This window comes from Hyaena hyaena, unplaced genomic scaffold (genome assembly GCF_003009895.1).
Source record: "Hyaena hyaena isolate Hyena2069 unplaced genomic scaffold, ASM300989v1 scaffold_31, whole genome shotgun sequence".
NCBI classification, from domain to species: domain Eukaryota; kingdom Metazoa; phylum Chordata; class Mammalia; order Carnivora; family Hyaenidae; genus Hyaena; species Hyaena hyaena.
In genome coordinates this window covers 2,663,594-2,681,963 of record NW_024080664.1, presented here as the reverse complement: position 1 = coordinate 2,681,963, position 18,370 = coordinate 2,663,594, and the positions used below count along the sequence as shown (strand labels likewise).

General features: G+C 51.3%; 1 protein-coding gene across 4 annotated transcripts in view; it reads right to left on the bottom strand.

The window, feature by feature from the left end:
* The window catches only part of LOC120229522 (ILK associated serine/threonine phosphatase), a 22,175-nt gene extending 6,831 nt beyond the window's left edge, over window positions 1-15,344 (bottom strand). Inside the window, exons 1-5 of one of the 4 annotated variants that reach the window (XM_039228581.1) lie at window positions 15,194-15,344; window positions 7,352-7,417; window positions 6,819-6,875; window positions 3,879-3,998; window positions 2,263-2,389 (exon numbers count right to left, since the gene is read on the bottom strand). In XM_039228581.1, the coding sequence (XP_039084512.1) occupies window positions 2,263-2,389; window positions 3,879-3,998; window positions 6,819-6,875; window positions 7,352-7,417; window positions 15,194-15,248 (425 nt within the window). In that variant the 5' untranslated portion in view covers window positions 15,249-15,344. Of the gene's footprint in view, window positions 1-2,262; window positions 2,390-3,878; window positions 3,999-6,818; window positions 6,876-7,328; window positions 7,418-15,193 lie in introns of those variants that run through there. The other 3 variants (XM_039228582.1, XM_039228584.1, XM_039228585.1) reach the window with 3 other exon arrangements.
* Between the last annotated feature and the right edge of the window lie 3,026 nt (window positions 15,345-18,370).

Sequence of the window (18,370 nt, the reverse complement as noted above, 5' to 3'; positions counted from 1 at the left end):
GAGAGACAGTGTGAGCAGGGGAGGGTCAGAGAGAGAGGGAGTCACAGACTGAAACAGGCTCCAGGCTCTGAGCTGGCAGTCAGCACAGAGCCCGACGCGGGGCTCGAACCCACGAACCGCGAGATCATGACCTAAGCGAAAGTCGGACGCTTAACCGACTAAGCCACCCAGGCGCCCCTATTTTAAGTGATTTCTACACCCAACATGGGGCCTGAACTCATGAACTGGAAGAACAAGAGTCACATTCTTCGAACTGAGCCAGACAGGCACCCCAACTTTCATGATATTTTTCCTTTTTGTTTTATTCAAAAAAATTCTTTTATACTTATTTACTGTAAGGAAGAAAGAGTGTGAGCAGGGGAGGAGCAGAGAGAGAGGGAGACACAGAATCTGAAGCAGGCTCCAGGCTCTGAGCTGTCAGCACGGAGCCCGACGCGGGGCTTGAACTCACAGAACACAGGATTATGAACTGACCAAAGTCAGATGCTCAACCGACTGAGCCACCCAGACGCCCCCACGGTATTTTTAAATTAAAAGTTAAAAACTTGGGGGTCTGGCTGGCTCAGTCAGTGGAGCACGAGACTCTTGATCTCAGGGCTGTGGTTTCGAGTTTCACATTCAGTACTGAGATCACTTAAACTTTAAAAAAAGTTAAAAACTCACTTTTTTTTTCAAAGGTCGAGATTAACTGATCTTTCACTGAAGATGAAACTAAAATTCAGGGGCGCCTGGGTGGCTCAGTCGATTAAACATCCAACTGCGGCTCAGGTCATGATCTCACAGTTCGTGGGTTCGAGCCCCGCGTCGGGCTCTGTGCTGACAGCTCAGAGCCTGGAGCCTGTTTTGGATTCTGTGTCTCCCTTTCTCTCTGACCCTTCCCAGCTCACACTGTCTCTCTCTCTCCCTCTCTCTCAGAAATAAAACATTAAAATTTTTTTTTAAAAACCTAAAATTCAGAACTTCTTTCTATTTAAAACAGATTTAGTTTTAAACACTAACATGCCAGTAACAGTTACTGATCCAAGACCACGAAAAACACCTTGCAGAGCAGAGGTAACTCCAGATCTGTCACTCAGGCTGACCCGACATGTAATTCTCAACACCTGTCTTACCACCTTTACTCTAATTCCCCTTCCACATTTTGCCAGGAAACTTGCATACACAGAATAAATGCCATTAAGGAGTTAAACTGTTTTAAGAAGGAAGAATGAAAATGCCCATGAGAAACAACATTTACTCTGCAGAGCCGCTTCTTCAAACACATTTCAAGTTCCTTTTCAACAGCAACCTCACGAGCCGTGAAAAGCTACCCCTGCGTGGTCCCCAGCGCGGGGTCGCTGCTAAGCACGGTCTGGGGAGCCCAGTCAGGTCCCCTCCCCGGGGTTCTCGGGAGGCCTGCCTGGGCTCCAAAGGTGACCCCGCAGCGTGCTGTATGAGCGACTGCCGCGTACGCAGTCACCTCCGCACATGACCAGGTACCGGCAGGAACCATCACCTCCTCACCCGGACAAGGGCCACTGGCACCAATGGCCCCAGCACGCTGTCTGCTGATGACCGGCTGGTGCCAGTGAGCGCACATAACGGGCTCTGTGACCACAGAAACGTGGGGGTGCAGCCGCCTGATCCTGTGCCCCAGCCTTCTGTGCGCACACACGCAAGATCCTTGCCCTTCTGTCTCCCGTGTGCACAGACACACTCTCCAGTGCACACACGTGTGACCTTGCCCTACAGTCTCCCGTGCGCACACAGAACGTGTGTGAGCGACACGCCCTGCCGTCCAGCCTGCTGACGGGCTTCCCTCCATGCCTCAGAGTTTATCCTAAGGCCTCATTTGAGTTTGTACAGTTGCAGGAAAACGTTCACCGTTCTTCCCCTTGATGCCATTTCTGCCTTTTGTTCTCTTTTGGACCCTGACAGAGACAGGGTTCTCCTCGATCACCATGTGCCGAGCTGTGAGCAGCTCCCCCTCCATCTACGGGCCGGTGGGGAAAGAGCGCCCCCTGCCGGAGCTCCTCAGACCCAGACAGTGTCCGTTCTCACTTAACAGGGTTCCGGGCTCTGGCAGGAACACACCTGGGGCCGGACAGCGCTCTGCTGCAGGGCGTCTAGAACATCCTGAGCGCCCCGCCCCAGCCTCTCGCCCAGGTGACCACCAGAAACGTCAGGAAGGGAAGCACTGTGCAAAATCAGCCGTAGCCGAGAGCCACGGACCCAGCACTGGGCAGGCCAGGCGGCAGAGCCCGAGGGAGCGCGGGCACTCACATGAGGGATGACGGGGGCCTGCACTCCTCAGTGATGTCGTTCAGGATGACGTGGGCGTCCTGCATCTCTTCCCGCTCGCCCTTCCGCTCGGCCACGTAGCCCTTCAGACCAAAGATCGCCGAGGAGGCTGCGGGAAGAGAGCAAAAAGCCAATACAAAACTGTGCTCTTCCCCCCAGAAGCCCTAGACCCAGAGCAAATGAGGGGGGATGGGGATGCTGGCCGTTTGACTCAGTGATGTCCTAACTGTGCACGTAAGCAAGCTATTCCCCTCCAGTCATCTACCTCCCCAGCTGCAAGCCTGTAACTAAAATCGGACCACTGACGACAAGGGTGGTCTCCGAAAGGCTGGGCGGGGGGCGCCTGGGTGGCTCAGCTGGTTAAGCGTCCAACTCTTGATTTTGGCTCAGGTCATGATCTCATGGTTCGTGAGATGGAGCCCGGTGTCAGGCTCCAAGCTGGGCATAGAGCCTGGTTGGAATGCACGCTCTCTCTCGGCCCCTACCCTGCTCACTCACAAACTCCCTCTCTCTCAAAAAATAAATAAATAAAAGGCTAAACAGTGAAGAGGAAGTAGTAGGTGACAGCAAGTTAGTAGCGACAGCTGAGGTTACGGCATTAAGTACCAGAGCAAGGAACGTGCTGTCATCCCAAACTGGGGCAAAGAATTATGTGCAAAACTAATCTTGTCAGTCATTTAACAAGGGCAGAAAAATTCCTAGTTCAGAGAAATGCATAGAGTTTATCCCAAATGCCCTGCTGGACATGTGAAACTGGCTAGTCCCATGCCTGAGGCCGGCAGAGAATCTGAACAAACGGTAAGACAGTTGCTTCTACTTTAAGTGAGGAAGGCGAGGATGAAGGAGCACACCACGGGCACAGACTGACAGAGAACGGCCAGGCCAGCTGAAGCCCGTTTTTGGACACCTTGGGCTATGCAAACAATAAAACGACTTTGACAGAACCGCTGCTGGTAAGCACGGCGCTCTGGAGGCTAGAGGCGATGACCAGCTAATCCTCGACCCCATCCGTCAGCGGGCCAGTAAGCTTCTCGTGCGCCTCCCAGCGCACCCCGCAGCTTTTGCCGGGCAGCCCTGGCCCAAAGGACAAAGTGGTGTGTTCAGTGTGTGCACATCCACGGGGACCTCTCTTTAACTGATATTTTCCATTTCTTCTCCATTCTGACAAGTCACAAAGCTGACTACAAATTTCACCTGGTTTTTCCAGCCTCAGGCTCCTTCTTGGGAAGCTGCCTACTAAGCTAATCACAGAAAGCGAAGTGTCCATCAACAGGTGTGAAGAAAGACAGCGAGTCAGAGGTAAAGTGGGGGCTCAGTAAGCTCACTGTTCACTAGAGAAGGTGAAGTCAACATGCCCTGGGTCTTCTAACCCTTGAGGAACAAATCATCTCACCAAAGTTGGGCCAGAGATGAGCAGGAATGTAAGGAGAGGAAGCAAAAGTTAACTTGGAAATCTGTTTGCACAAAGGGAACCCTACCAGCTTCTTAAATACAGACACGGAAAGGAAGTGTCCTGAATCAGAAAGCTGAGCTCGTTTTTGCTCCGGGTTGTTCTGAGATAGAAGTCTAATACATTTGTTTTCAAACTGTCTGAAAACCTTTACAAACTTTCTTTTCCACAAGCTCTTCACTGCCGTTCTTCTCTTCTTCGGGGGCTCTTCTCTTTGCTCCTTTCCCTTCGCTCTTTACCATCTGGGACATCGAAGTGTCAGGAGAACCTGGACACAAGGACAGACAGACACAGCTGTGGACCGTCAGAAGCGCCCAGCAGACCAGGCCCCACCCTAGCCCTGAGACACGAAATGACGGGCAGCGCGAGCACCAGCAGAGAGGCAGGCGCAGAGATCACAGCAAGGACTTCGAGGGGCGGCGGTGAGCCCGGGCACCCACGGGGGGGGCGACCACAGCTTAGCATCCACGTCCTGCTCAGGCCAAGTGCAAGAGAGGGTCTCCAAGGGAGGGTTCTCAGTGGTAAAAACACAGCCCACATTTTGGGGCCGTGGTGCACACATCAGGTCCCATATCTGCAGGCCCTCATTAACAGGGAAGTTACCAAAATCTGCAGTGGCATATCCTGAACAAGTCAAAAAAGTACTAAGTACCCAAAGGGGGGGGTACAATGAGGTAAATGTCAGGCTTTGGGAACTGCAGTGTGATGACAGGCCAAGCAGGACAGGCCCGCTAAAGCCATCCACACCTGCAGACGGATGGCTCTGGACTCCAGCCAAAAAGCCAAGAGCGCCTGCCATGTGTGTGCATTTTGGAAGGAGAGAAGTCTCGTTTCAAATCCTGGTTCTGCCACCCGCAGGAGTGTGCCCTTAAGGCAGGTTACTTAACCTCCTAGCCTGTTTCCTCATCTGTAACACAGGGAGAACACTGTCATCTCGGAAGGTGGGGACAAGGTACGTAAAAGCACTGATCACGGTAATGCGGTCATCACCTATCCAATAAATGGCAGCCGTTGCCATAATTAATGGCTCTAAGCATTCTCTGCATTTTAGTATAAAAGCACGTGACCTTGGGGCGCCTGGGGAGCTCAGTTAGTTGGGTGTTTGGACTTTGGCTCAGGTCACGATATTGCCATTTGTGAGTTCGAGCCCCGCATCAGGCTCTGTGCTGACAGCTCAGAGCCTGGAGCCTGTCTTCGGATTCTGTGTCTCCCTCTCTCTGCCCCTTTCCCACTCATGCTGTCTCAAAAATAAACTTTTAAAAATTAAAAAAATAAATAAATAAAAGCACGTGACCATTTACTTGTGTTCACCAGACATTCCTGCGCACGGAGGGAAAGGGAAGAAAATGACCCTGCTGTCAGGAAGAGTCAATTACTTGCCCAAGAATAGATATTTGCAGCAGCAGAACAACACACACACACAAACCCTGCCGCACGTAATAAAGCACGTTCACTGCAAAAATTTCACAACTGTTTCCAATACACCTTCCCCGGAGGTCCCTCCAGTCATTTCCGGTCACGCTTCCGGTCACGTTACCTGTTGTTTTCCAGGGCGTTTGTAAGACAATCTTTCTCTCTTTTAACTTGCAAAGCGGAGACATTTTTACAGCTTTGTTACGGACTCCTGACTGAATCACTTTGTAGTCAGGGAATGTGGTCTGTATATGAAATCAATGCATTACTGGGACTTACTCTATGGCCTAGCATGTAGTCGATTTTGTAAATGGTGAATATGTCTTCTCAAAAATTCAATGCATTGGATGCAAGGTTAGATTCTAAATCCGAAAAAAACAAGCCTGTTAATAACGGTGCAAATTCTTCTAAATTGTTACTAGTTGACTGTCTTTTGCCCTATGAAGAACTAAGACACAACTATGTTGAATTTTCTTTTATTAAACCTGCTAAGAGCCCTGTTAGGTTGATGTTTGCACACATTAACGTTCACTGTTAAGAGTACTGTCCTTATAGGCAAGGTTTTAGGCTTAATGGTGAATGAGAGGATGCTGTGGTGTTGTGGTACAGCCCTGAACACCTGAGAATTCTCACAGAAGAGGGCTGTAATACCTTGTTCTAAATAGAGGAACTATGCTAATTTAACCCATACATTCTAAAGTAAGCCTGAGGATTTTTATGTCATGAATTAATGATATAAAAAGTCGACTTAAAAATCAGCAGCAAGTGTTGTACTTGACGACATTAGGAAGGGTTTTACACTGGCAGATAACTGCATGTGAAAACAGCCTGCCCCCCCATGCTGTCCTGCGGCCCCCTGCCCTGCCCTCACTTCGGGGCATTCTGGGTGGGAAGTCCTCAGTGAGACAGAAGGACGACATCACCGTGACCACCAACAGGACCTGTTCCTCTCTCCCCTGCTACCTGACTGGGGTGCAGGAAGGATGAAACACTTACAGGATCAGGTAAAACCAACGTTAACAGGCTTGATAAAAAGGAAATCAAATTCACAAAGACTCTTGAGAAAAAATAAGGATTGAAAATAATCAACTAAGGTCTTGAATTGCAAGAAAATTCCTGCACATGGTCTGTACCAGTCATTGTAAACCAGTGTCCTTCAGATTTTATTTTCTTAAGATCAAAACTCTTGTTAATGTAGGTACCATAAAAGAGAAGACTATCTGTGTTTACAGGTTCAGGGGTTTTAAAAATGTTTTAATATTTAATTTTAATAATTTAATTTTAATATTTAATATTTAACTATTTCATATCTTCAGATACTTCTGCTGAATACACTGGAGTCTGCCACAGACAGAGGCAGAGATAGACTGTGAGGTTTTTGATAAAATGTGAAAAACAAAGTTCAAATGACTGAACTCTTAATTCTGAAAGTCAGTTGCAAGAGGCTGAACCCCAAGAAGTAAAAGAATCACCAAAGAGTGATGTAATATATAATCTTTTTGCTTCCATATGCTGGTGCCTCTTTATTGTGTGATTTTAATCAATCTTATGCTGTACGGTGGTTTAATGTCATCCTAACCCCTGTTAAAACCTATTAATGAGTACATTTTACATAGGAATACAATTTTTATGTATTCTCTCCTTCCGCACATGCAATTTTTTCCCTCCCACTTACCTGAATCCCCACTGCTGGCTGGTGGGAGGTCATCGAAAAGCAAAGGTCCCCCCGGCCCTGAAACACAGCAGAGCACGCGGTGAGCCCACAGAACCCGGGGGAGGCCAGAGCTCCCGACTCCGTCCCACCAGGACACCTACACAGGTCAGTGACATCAACTCAAAACTCTGTGTCAATCCAGTGGCAACTCCTACTTCGGTAAATAATGTCTTGAATGAAACCTATTTTATTTTAAAGTCCTATCGATTCTAAGGAAACAAAAATCTGCCTGAAAGAGTGAAATCTGATTTCAGCTGGTAAAATAAATGCTCCAACGAACCGGAGGAAACTGCTCAACGTTTGTATGCAGCTCCTCGGGGCTAGTGACTAGCGGATTTTTCTGCCTTACCTGATGCCAGGGATTCAAAACTTAAGACAGTCCAACACCTAAAACATCTGCGTGTTGAAAATGGGGGAAAGGGAGAAAGATTTGAGACAACTACGACCCCAGGATGACGCGCTGACACACACCTGGGAGAGCCTGAAGACTGTACCTGAGTCAGTACTGCTGGCCGGAGGGAGGTCGTCGAAGAGCAGAGGTCCCTTCTGAGCTTCTTTGCCTAGAACACAGAGCGCCTGCTTAACGAGCATCTGGTCACCGGCCAGGGCAGGTTTTCAAAGGGGTGGGGGGAACCTTCTGAGATGTTTGCCAATAAACTCAAATTTTCTCCTCTTTGGTGGGCAGAATTTTAAAAAGCAGTTTCTAGACAGCTATTTAACACAGACATTTGCTTCCAACGGTTACAGTCAACATAAAAGCAATGAAAGATGACCCAACTGGCACTTGAAGGGCCACTGGGTCTTTTGAGAAAAACAAATATGTTTTCTCCATAATTTCATGCCTGAAAGCAACAAACACTTAAAACCTTTCTTTCAAAATAAATCCTGGGAAGAAAAATATGGATTCTAGGGCTAGAAAACAATTATTGGGTCCCTCAAGATAAAACCTCAAAGACAGAGGACTCTTCAAAGATTTATGGTATTCAAAAGTCCTACTTCCACAGCATTCTGAACAAACCACCAACTAGGAGGTCACACAAACGAGCACAAAGAAAGTGAGAGGTGGAGGGAAGCAACTCGATGTCAACTCGGCGTCCCCAGTGCCACATCAGTTACCATCCATGGAGAAAACGAGGACTCTCAGATACTCTAAGATACACTCAGCGGAAAGCCAGGGAAATTTCTTACCTAAAAGTCTGAAGATTTACAAACCAATGTGTCTTTTAAATGCTTTACACTCCATCATCCCATTCCACATAAAATTTAACCACTGCTCCCTATTCCCCAGCTTTCCCCGAATTTATATGCAAGCTGTTAAACACATGAACGCGGGGGAACACAGGGCAAAGATGCAGGTGTGCACATTCCCGTCCTGCGTTCGTTCGGCCCGTCTGGTCCTTGGAGTCCAAGTGCAGAAATGCCCTCGTTTCACAACCAGTTCATGTGTAAGCTCAGAAAGGCTCCGTATCATACTTTTGCCTCTATGTAGAAACGAACTGGGTATCAATTCTACTCTTCTAAAAACAAAGTTCAAGTTAAAATTTAGAAACTCCAAGGAAAGAAATATCTTGTACCTAATACCTGATAAATTCCTGGTTTAACAAAAAAGTTAACTCTTCTGCTTTACACCCTAATTCAAATGGGAAATGACACCATTCTCCCTCAGGATTTCCCAAAGTAACTATAAATACTACCATTTTTCTCACATGTGACACAAACACCCTACACAAAGTACTCACAAAGCAGCCTCACCAGGACACTTAACAGCGTGCGGAATGACTGCTTAGTCAATGATCCAAGAATCCCTAGGTCCTAACCAGGCACTTCCGAGAGCAACCCAGGCCACAGCGTGTCTGAGCTTCAGACACCCATTCCCCTAACAGGCTGGAAATGCACACTGCGTGTGTGTGGGGGGGGGGGGCGGAGGGCCAGGCGCCTCAGGAGGGAGGGGTTACAGGGAGGGGGCCCACCTGAGTAGCAGCCCACCCCTCCACTCGGGCCGGGTCAGATTTTCATTTCTGAATCAAACTACCCATTTGAATCAGGTCCCTCCACTGCCACTGTCCAATGGGGGAGGCCCTCTCCCCCCAGGGGACACGGTTTGGGGCCTTGCCGGCGCTCCTCACGACCGCACTCCCAGTACAGCCCCAGCCCGGCCTCTGTCACCCCAGGCAGCAGCCCATCTCCTGCGCCTCCCCGCCGGATCCTGGAAGACCCTAAGTGCTATTTCAGTTAAGCACGAGATCACCTCCTTTCTTTGGGCCACAACTGAGAACGGCTAATAAAAACAAGGACACTTCTGTCCGCAGCCCCCCAGGCACCACTGTAGCACTCCATCTATCCTCAGTGCATTCCATCCTTCCAACCCTTTTGTGAGGTGAGTACGATTACCACGTTCCTACTGATGAGGAAACTGAGGCAATCAGGTGAAATAACGCCCAAGGGGGAGCCTGTCAGGAGTGGGGAGTCCAAGCCTAGTTCCCAGTCCATGCTCCTGTGCGGTGCCACACCGCCTCCGGGCAACATCTCATTCAACCCTTCCAACAACCCCACCAAGAGAATCCCAGTCTCTGGAATACTTTCTGCATCACTGAAAGGATCACGCAGGGTAGCGTGCATTTGGATTCTTTAAAAAAAAAAAAAAAAAAGAGAGAGAGAGAGAGAGAGAAATCCATGGGGGGTCTGGCTGGCTCAGTCAGTAGAGCAGGCAACTCTTGACCTCGTGGTTCCGAGTTCAAGCCCTATGTTGGGTATAGAGATTACTTAAAAATAAAATCTTAAAAAAAATATATGGGGGCACCTGAGTGTCTCAGTCGGTTAAGAATCTGACTTCATCAAGAAGATATGGTTTATCTACACGATGGAATACTCCATGGCAATGAGAAAGAATGACATCTGGCCACGTGTAGCAACATGGATGGACCTTGAGGGTGTTATGCTGAGCGAAATAAGTCGGGCAGAGGACAGATACCTTATGTTTGCACGTATAGGAGGATTAGGAGGAACTTAACTGAGGAACAAGGGGGAGAAGAAGGGGGGAAATGGTGGGGGAAAGGGAGAGAAGCAAACCATGAGAGACTCTTGAATGCTGAGAACAAACTGAAGACTGATGGATGTGGGGGGGAGGGGGGAGGGGCATGGAGGAGGGCACTTGTGGGTATGAGCACTGGGTGTTATATGGAAACCAATTTGACAATAAACTATTTGTAAAATAAAAAAAAATAAAAAAAAAAGAATCTGACTTCAGCTCAAGTCACAATTTCACGATTCACGAGTTCGAGCCCGGCGTCAGGCTCTGTGCTGACAGCTCAGAGCCTGGAACCTGCTTCGGATTCTGTGTCTCCATCTCTCTCTGCCCCTCCCCTGCTCTCTCTCTCTCTCAAAAATAACATTAAAAATTGTTTTAAAAATCTATAAGTCATAAATGCTATAATGAAAACTTCTGATTACCAAGAACCTTACATCCTATTTTGGATAAATAGTAATTCAAAGTATTTGGGGCTGCAATGTGACTGTGACCCAAAACTTTGGAAGAAGGAGGCTCCCTCCTCCCCGAATTCTAAATATAAGAGCTTAATGAAGAAGGAAAAACAAAGCTAAAGACCATTTTTCATTACAGTCAGCCTCACCTCGGGGTTTCTGTTTCAAGTCACCTGCACTCTGAAGCTGAGAGGATTGCTCTTGGGTCGATCAGTCACGTCAGCTGAAAACCGCAACGCACAGTAACGCAACAGAAGGGTCACACAGTTCACCTAAACTGTTCTTTACACCTAACTTTTCAACTACAGACACAACACACCACAGAACCCTCAGGAAAAGCCCCCACTCGGCCACCACACTTCCCTGCACAGTAACGGAGGGGTGAAGGCAGAAGCGCACTGTACACAAACACGCACACCCTTGCTCACGAAGCCTCCGGGGCACGTTCCAGGCTGGCACACCTGGGTCTAGCTCTTGCTGACAGCTGGGGTGGGGGGGTCCAGTGTCCTTCCGGACGGGCGGGCGTGCAGGCGGCTTCCGGGGTTCCCACGTGACCAGCAACGCGGCAGGAAACCACCGCCGGGGGATGGACACACACCTGCGAGACTGCTGGTCGAAGGGGACGAGGGGCTTAAGTCCGATGGATGCCAAGGTCTGCTCCCCAGAAGATGTGGTAACTTCCACTCCCCGTACCCTTGCTGATTGTCCATTTCTCTCCATCCTCGCCGCCAGGTAGCCCTGGAGCCGCCCCCCCCCCCCCCCCCCCCCCCCGCCCAGGGGCAAGTGCAGCCCTGGCTCCAGGGCTCGGGGGGGCGGGGCTGGCCATTTGCACTTCTTCCCTGAGCTGTCAGGAGACAGCCTTTGACCATTTTCAAATGGGTCACTTGTCTTTTTTTTTTTTTTTTTTTTTTTTTTAGAGAGAGCATGCACGCAAGTGGGAGAGGTACTGAGGGAGGTGGAAAGGGAGGGGGGGGAGAGGGAGAGCAGAATCTTAAGAGCAGGCTTCACGCCCAGCGTGGGGCTCCAACCCACGACCCTGCGCCAAAACCAAGAGTCAGACACTCAACACTCAACCCACTAAGCCACCCAGGCACCGCAGTCTTTTTTTTTAATTGATGTGTTTAAGCCTTTTATTCATTAGGGCTCATTAGTAACATGTACTTAAATTATTTTCCGTTCATCTTTTGCCTTTGTGGTATTTTGTCCTGCAGACGTTTTTATTTTTACAAAGTTAAACCCATTTTAATTTTTTGTGAGTTTTTTCCCCTCGCTTATCCCTGAAGTTTTATGATTAGTCTTTTTTTTTTCCTAGTATCTTCAGCTTTATTTTATATTTAGGTCTCTAGGGTTTTTTTCAAAGAAATGTTCTGAAGAAGACTGACTCAGTCCCCCGCTAGCCGAGAGATTCCAAGCAGCCCGTGTAGCAGCCTAGGGAGGGAATCACCCTAGAAAACTGAGACCAACTTACTGCCAAAGCAGCTTTAAGCCAGGACGCCTTTAACGTGCTTGAATTATCAATTACAAGCTGTTGATCTGTAAGACATCAGGTTAGCACTTTTAGGAGTACGATGTAGCAGAGAAGTTTCATTTGGGTCTAACATGCACATACTTCCTCTTTCTGATAAACCCTCTACACACGAAAAATCCGATTTACTCAGCATTCAAATCTGTACATGCTGGCGTGGAAACTAATCATTTAGCACAAAATCTGAAAACAGTTTTATGCATTCTTTCTACATTTTTCTTCAGACCATAAAAATTAAAAGGCTTGGAGGCAGGAGCATTAGATGGAATGTCTAAAAAAAAAAAATCAAAGAGCTAAACAAAATACACTCGATGTGAGGTGAGCAGTGTGAAATTTCCTACCTTTCTACAAGACCCAGTTAAGAGTGCGTCTGTGTCCTCTCTAGGTAGCTGCTGAAGTCCACATCGCATGTGCTAACACGTACTAGGCACTGACCAGCGCTGCACCTGCACTAAGCACCGCACACGCAGTACTCGCTCTAACCCACGAGCTCACAGCAGGAGGCAACAATCCTAGTTTACAGACATGGGGAACAGCCACAGAGGCCAGTTACTGGATTTGAAACCAGTTTGATTCCATGTCCAAAACCACTCTTCTCGGGGACTGTGAGAATGACGAGGGCTGTTACGGTCCCCTGCATTGGCTCAGGAATCTGCGGCACCTGGATATCAGAGATGAGGGTCACAATGATGCAGTTTTGCCTCATCTTTCCATATACTTTATTATTTTTTGTAATGCTTATTTATTTGAGAGAGAAAGTGTGCATGTGCATGAGCGGGGGGGGGGGGGGGGGGGGGGGGGGGGGGAAGGGTTCAGAGAGAGAGAGAAGGAGGAAGATACAGAATCTGATGCAGGCTCCAGGCTCTGAGCTGTCAGCACGGAGCCCAACGTGGGGCTCAAACTCACAGACTGAGAGATCATGACCTGAGCCAAAGTCAGATGCTTAACTGACTGAGCCACCTGGGTACCCCTCCATCCACTTATATGAAATCAACCTTATTGGGGCGCCTGGATGGCTCAGTCTGTTGAACGTCCCGCTTTGGCTCAGGTCATGGCCTCATGGTTGGTGGGTTCGAGTCCCGCGTCGGGCTCTGTGCGGACAGCTAGCTCAGAGCCTGGAGCCTGCTTCGGATTCTGTGTCTCCCTCTCTCTCTGACCCTCTGCTGCTCACGCTGCCTCTCTCTCAGAAATAAATAAAACGTTAAAAAAAAATTTAGAAACCAACCTTATTTTCCTTTCACGTACTCGATTTTTAACTTTATCAATCAATACCATAGATTTTCTGAAGCAAAGTATGGCATTTAAGTTACTTTTTTGAAAATCACGTTATTTTCACAAGACACTGAAATCAGATTCTGTTCTTGTTCAAGCCATTTTAACCTGTTAAGTCTCATGTTGTTGGTTTTAACCAACTGCCATCCAGAGAACTTTGGATCCCAACTCTGGTCACTCACTTTATTGCTTCTCCCGCTCAGCTTCTGGTCCACTACAAATTCAGAACGAATGCCTTTTTCGTTTTTAAAGCTATTTTAAAAAATCTACTCAGTCAAGCAGGGCCTGTGACAGTGTCAGTGCCCTTCCCACAAGCAGGGGGCAGGTCACTAATCCGAGGAACAGGGGTTTAAACACTATGCAGCCCCTCTGTGGCCCCGGCATCTCAGGCAGGGGTTGGAGACCCCCCCGCCCCGCCACTGTATTTGGTGGCATGCTGCCAGGTACCAACTCCTAAGACTTCTGGGTTGTCGGATTTTTGTATCATCTAAAAGGTGCCTTCCCCTGAGCAAGACAAATTAATTCCAGGTAAAAAGTTACCGATTTTTTTTTTTTTTTAAATGACAGGCTTACAGGCACATCTGCAAATCCAAACTCTGCCCCAAACATATCCAGAGGGAAAGTATATTCCATCAACAGGGTAAAAAATAAAACTGCACAGACAAGGCCAGAGCTTTCACCCACAACTAGAGCCATTTAGGAAGCGAATGGCAGACTTGAGCACACAGGCTCAACGTTATGCAGACGCTTCTGTCCCATCAGAAGGGTAAGTGGGGAAGTTAACGGTGTCATTGCTGGGAATGATGGCCCCATAGAGACTGGCCGGGGTTCCCATGCGACAAGCCAGACTCCAGGCCCGGTGCAGGGCAAGACTCCCCGGTCCTTCAGAGCCCCGAGTGCACCACTCCTCCGCACTGGTCCCTTCCGGCAGACCCGAGAACTGAATGCCGCCCCCCATCGCTCCCATGCCCAGCATCCTTGCAAATCACAAGTCCACCCGAGCTCCGAGGCCCCATCCCCGCACCGCCTCCTTCCCCAGCGTTTCTGGACGAACTCCAAGCCCTCCTCCGGGCCCGCGGCATTTCCCACGGTCGCTAACTTTTGCCAGTTTTAATTATAATCCCTTGCATTCCCATCTAAGCTCTCTGCAGGCGCAGCCTGGAGCTCGCTGCTCTCCTATTCCCCACAGCGGTGGTTTGCACTTTTGGTGGTGGCCAAAAGCCCCGGGGATTTCACCACACGGACGCAGGACCCTACCCTGGGGGCTCTCCGCCTGGGCGGACCGAGCGAAGCCTGGAAATCGGAACTTGTTTTTAAGGTTGCCCAGGTCTTCCGCCACCGAGGTGGGCTTAGAAGGGAGGCCCTATAGAGCCGGGCGTCTCGCTAACGTCCCGCGTGTGAAGGCACCGAGCAGCCTCTCCGAGCGAGACCCGGGGCGGCCCAGGGCCCAGCACGCGGCGCGCTAACAAAGGCCTGGTCCCGGGCCGCTCGGGCGCGGAGCTCGCCCCACGGCGCCGCGACCACGCACGGCCGCCGGGCCCGGGCGCAGCCGATGCGCGCACCGGCGCTGGTGCGCCGGGCCTCGGGGCGCCGGGGGACGTCGTGGGGCCCGGGCACGGAGGGGAAAACCACGGAGAAAAGTAAAATCGTAAGAGCGCAGGGAACGAGCCCTCCCCCCGGGCGTCAGAAGTCCGAAGGGCGGCGCTGCGGGCGGCTTCGGCGTCGGGGGCAGGACCGGAGCGGAGCGCGGCGCCGAATCCGCGGCCAGGCCGCCAGGGCCGTGGCGGCGGGGCGCGCGGGGAGCCGGGCTCGGGCCGCCCTCCGCCGCCGCACGTGCGGGCCGCACACAAAGGACGCGGCGGCCCGCGGCCGGCTCCCGGGCCCGCCCTTGTCCCTGCGCGGCCGCCATGGCGGAGCCGCGCCGGAGCGCCGCGGGGCCCGCCGCCCCAGCCCCGGCAGGCCGCGCTCGCCCCGCTCCGCCCCGCCGCCCGCCTCAGGCGCCGCGGGCCTCCAGGCCGCCGCCGCGCGCCCTCCCCCGGCCGGGCGGCCACCCGCTTACCGGCAGCCGGGCGCGGCGAGCGCTCGGGCTCCGGCAGGTCCCCGAACAGGTCCATGGCCGAGGCTGGGCGGCGGCGGCGGCGGCGGCAGCGGCGGCGGCGGTCGCGCAGCCCGAGGGCGGCGGCGGCAGCGGCGGCGGCGGCGGCTGCGGGGCGGTGGCGGCCCGGGCGCCGTCAATCACCCGAAGGCGGGCCCGGAGCACCACCAATCGGCGCGCGGCGTGGCGCGGCCACCCCAGAGTCCTGCGCGCGGGCGGGCGGGGCGGCGCGCGTGCGCCGAGGCTGCTTTCGCCCTGGCGGGCGGAGCCGACGTCGCGGCCGCCACGTTCCCGGCAGGCGGCGGGTCTGGCCCTTCCTGCTGTCGTCCGGCCGGGCGTCCGGGCCCGGGGAGCCCGCCTGGGGAGAAGTGTAGACGCTCAGGGGCAGCGTAGTGGGCACCCTTGTCCCAGAAGGCGTTCCTGGGCCGGCGCTGACCCCGAAGCCCCGGGAAGGGCAGGGTGGAGGGCGTGCTCCCCCGGCGCTGTCCGCTCCTGCCAGGGCTCTTGGCGGGCAGGAAAGACGGCGCCCTCGGGAGGCTGGGGCTCTGGCCCGGGATCGCCAGCCCGCACCCAGCGAGGCCTCGGCGTTCCCCTACCGACTACAGTTTGAGCAAATGTGGACATCGGGCTCTGGCAGAGCAGGGAAATGAGGCCCCTCTAATCATGTCTGAACAGACCAAATGCGAGCATAGGCCAAGCTACGAGCCTGGTCGAATACAGTGATTCTAGACCGATCAGAAATTTAACTGTGTCTAGTCTTCCTGCCTCTCAGATAAGATGGACGAACGCATCCGCTCAGGGCATCTCCTCTTGTTGACATTTTTCCAATCCAGAGCAAACCCATATCCTTAAATGTTTCCCCAGATTATCTGCCACGAACCCCAGTTTACTAAATACTTTCCAACATCCCGCCACCGAGGTTTCCGAGGGTGGTGGTCTCCCTCCCTCCCTGCGATGAGAAGGAAACCCAGCCTCTTCCACTACAGGTGTGTTTCTGGTGACATCTGGCTTTAGGACTTTAAAGGGTCCAACGAGCTTTCACCCCTGTGGGACTGCTCACTCCTCACTCGCCACAGAGAAGTGCTCCTCCCTCACGGCAGGAATATAATACAACCTCCCATGTCCCTGCCCCTCATGCACAGGGCAGCCCACCCAAAACCAAAACAGCTCTTGCTAAGCTCTCCAGGGATTTCCCACTCCATTGCTCAATGCAACTGACCTTTCTAGTCATCATTTTACACGAACTCCAGCAGTACTAACACTATTGGCCTCTTCTTGGCTTGCAAAACACGTCACTCTCCTGGCTTTATTCCATCTCTGCTCCTCCACAGGCCCAGTGCTATTCGTGGATGGAATTCTTTAAGACTTGATCCTGGGTCCCCTCCTCATCCCATACTCCCTCCCTTGGCAATCTCATCCACACTTGGCTTGAATTGCTGGTTATGTGATCATGGTTTGTTCAGGTACATATCCTACCAGCTCCAGATCCATGTGTTCAAATAAGTACCCACATGATATCTCGTGGACGTCTCAAAGGTACTCAAGCTCAACATGTCCCGACTGAAACCATTTTCTCCACTCCCCACCCCTATCCCCTTCAATCTGTTCTCCTTCCATGGTTGACACCTTGGGGTCCTACACCAGAACCCCCCCTAATGGAAGATAGCCTCTGAGGTGACCCCCATGGTCTCCATCTCCTAGTATTCAACCCTTGTGTGGCCTCCTTCCTTTGAGTGTGGCTGGGGCCCGTGACTTGCTCTGGCCAACAAAGTCCAGCAAAGATGTCAGGATGTATGTGATTATGTGGAGGTGATTCTTTCACACGGGTCTGTGACACCCATCCTGCTTGGGGACTCTCCCTCCCTTGCTGGCTTTCAAGAAACAAGTTGCCATGTTGTGAGCCACATTATGGGGAAGATGGCAGTAAGGAACTGAGGGTGGCTTCCAGGGGACAGCAAGAAACCAATGCTTCCAATCCAAGAGCGTGCAAGGCAATGAATGCTACCAACAGTTATCTGAGCTTGGAAGCAGATCCTTCCCAGTGGAGTCTCAGATGAGACCCAACCCTGGCCAACCCCTGACTGCAGCCGTGTAGAGGACTCACTTGTGCCCAGACTCCTGACCCGTGGAGACTGTGGGATACTAGATGGGCGTGGTTTCAAGCTGCCGAGTTTGTGCTACTTTGTTAGGCAGCAATAGATGCCTGCTACACCTTCCATCACCAAGTGCTCTTAGCTTCGTCTCCTGAATGTCTTTTGGATCCACTCCCTGACCCCACCCCCATCAAGCCTGTGTCACCGAGTCACAGCCTCCTGTCAGGCTTCTCTCTTGGGACTCCTCTCCATCCCTTGTACTTGTATTTCCCTCTCTTGTCCCAGGGCATTTTCTCAGGTCCTCTGGCTTGGAAGGTTCTCCTTGACCCCCTTCTCCTGGGTAAATTCCATTCGTTCCTCAGATTTCAGCTGAGTCATCAGTTCCTGAGGAAAAACCTTTCCTGAGTGCCCCAAGCCCCTCTCCTTTACAGCTGTTGTCAGAGTTCCAGATTTATAGTTATTTATGTCATTATTTCATGAACGAACCGTTATCTCCTATCAGAACGTGAGCTGGTGGAGGTCAGGAGCCATGTTTGGTCTTACACAGAACTGTACCCCGAGCAGCTGACACGTAATAGGTGCTCCCGCATATTGGTTGGATGAATGAACGAGTGAAAGACTACATCCATTCCTGAAGCTCAAAGTGCACGACACGAGCCTTCCTACCTCAGGAATGTCAGGAAGGTTGGAGCCAAGAGTGACGCCTCCTGGATGCTTGCTCAGGGCTGCCCAAGCCAAGCTGATTATTTTGCTCTTAGAAAAAACCTAGAACTTCTGCTTTCAAGAACTTTGTCTAGAGACCAGGAAAGTAAATACCTGATGACCCAAGACGTTATCAGCGGCCCATGTGGCAGATGGTATTTTCCAAAGTTTGCGGCCACAATATCTCCCATCCCTCCTGCTCTTCTGAAATGTAGCCACCTTCATCAAGAGGTAGGCTGGGAGTCGTCTCCCCGTGACCCTGGGTGAACTGTGACCGCTTTGACTGGTAGAGAATGGAAGGTGGGCCATTATATGACTTCCAAGGCTAGGTCCTAAAAGGCCATGC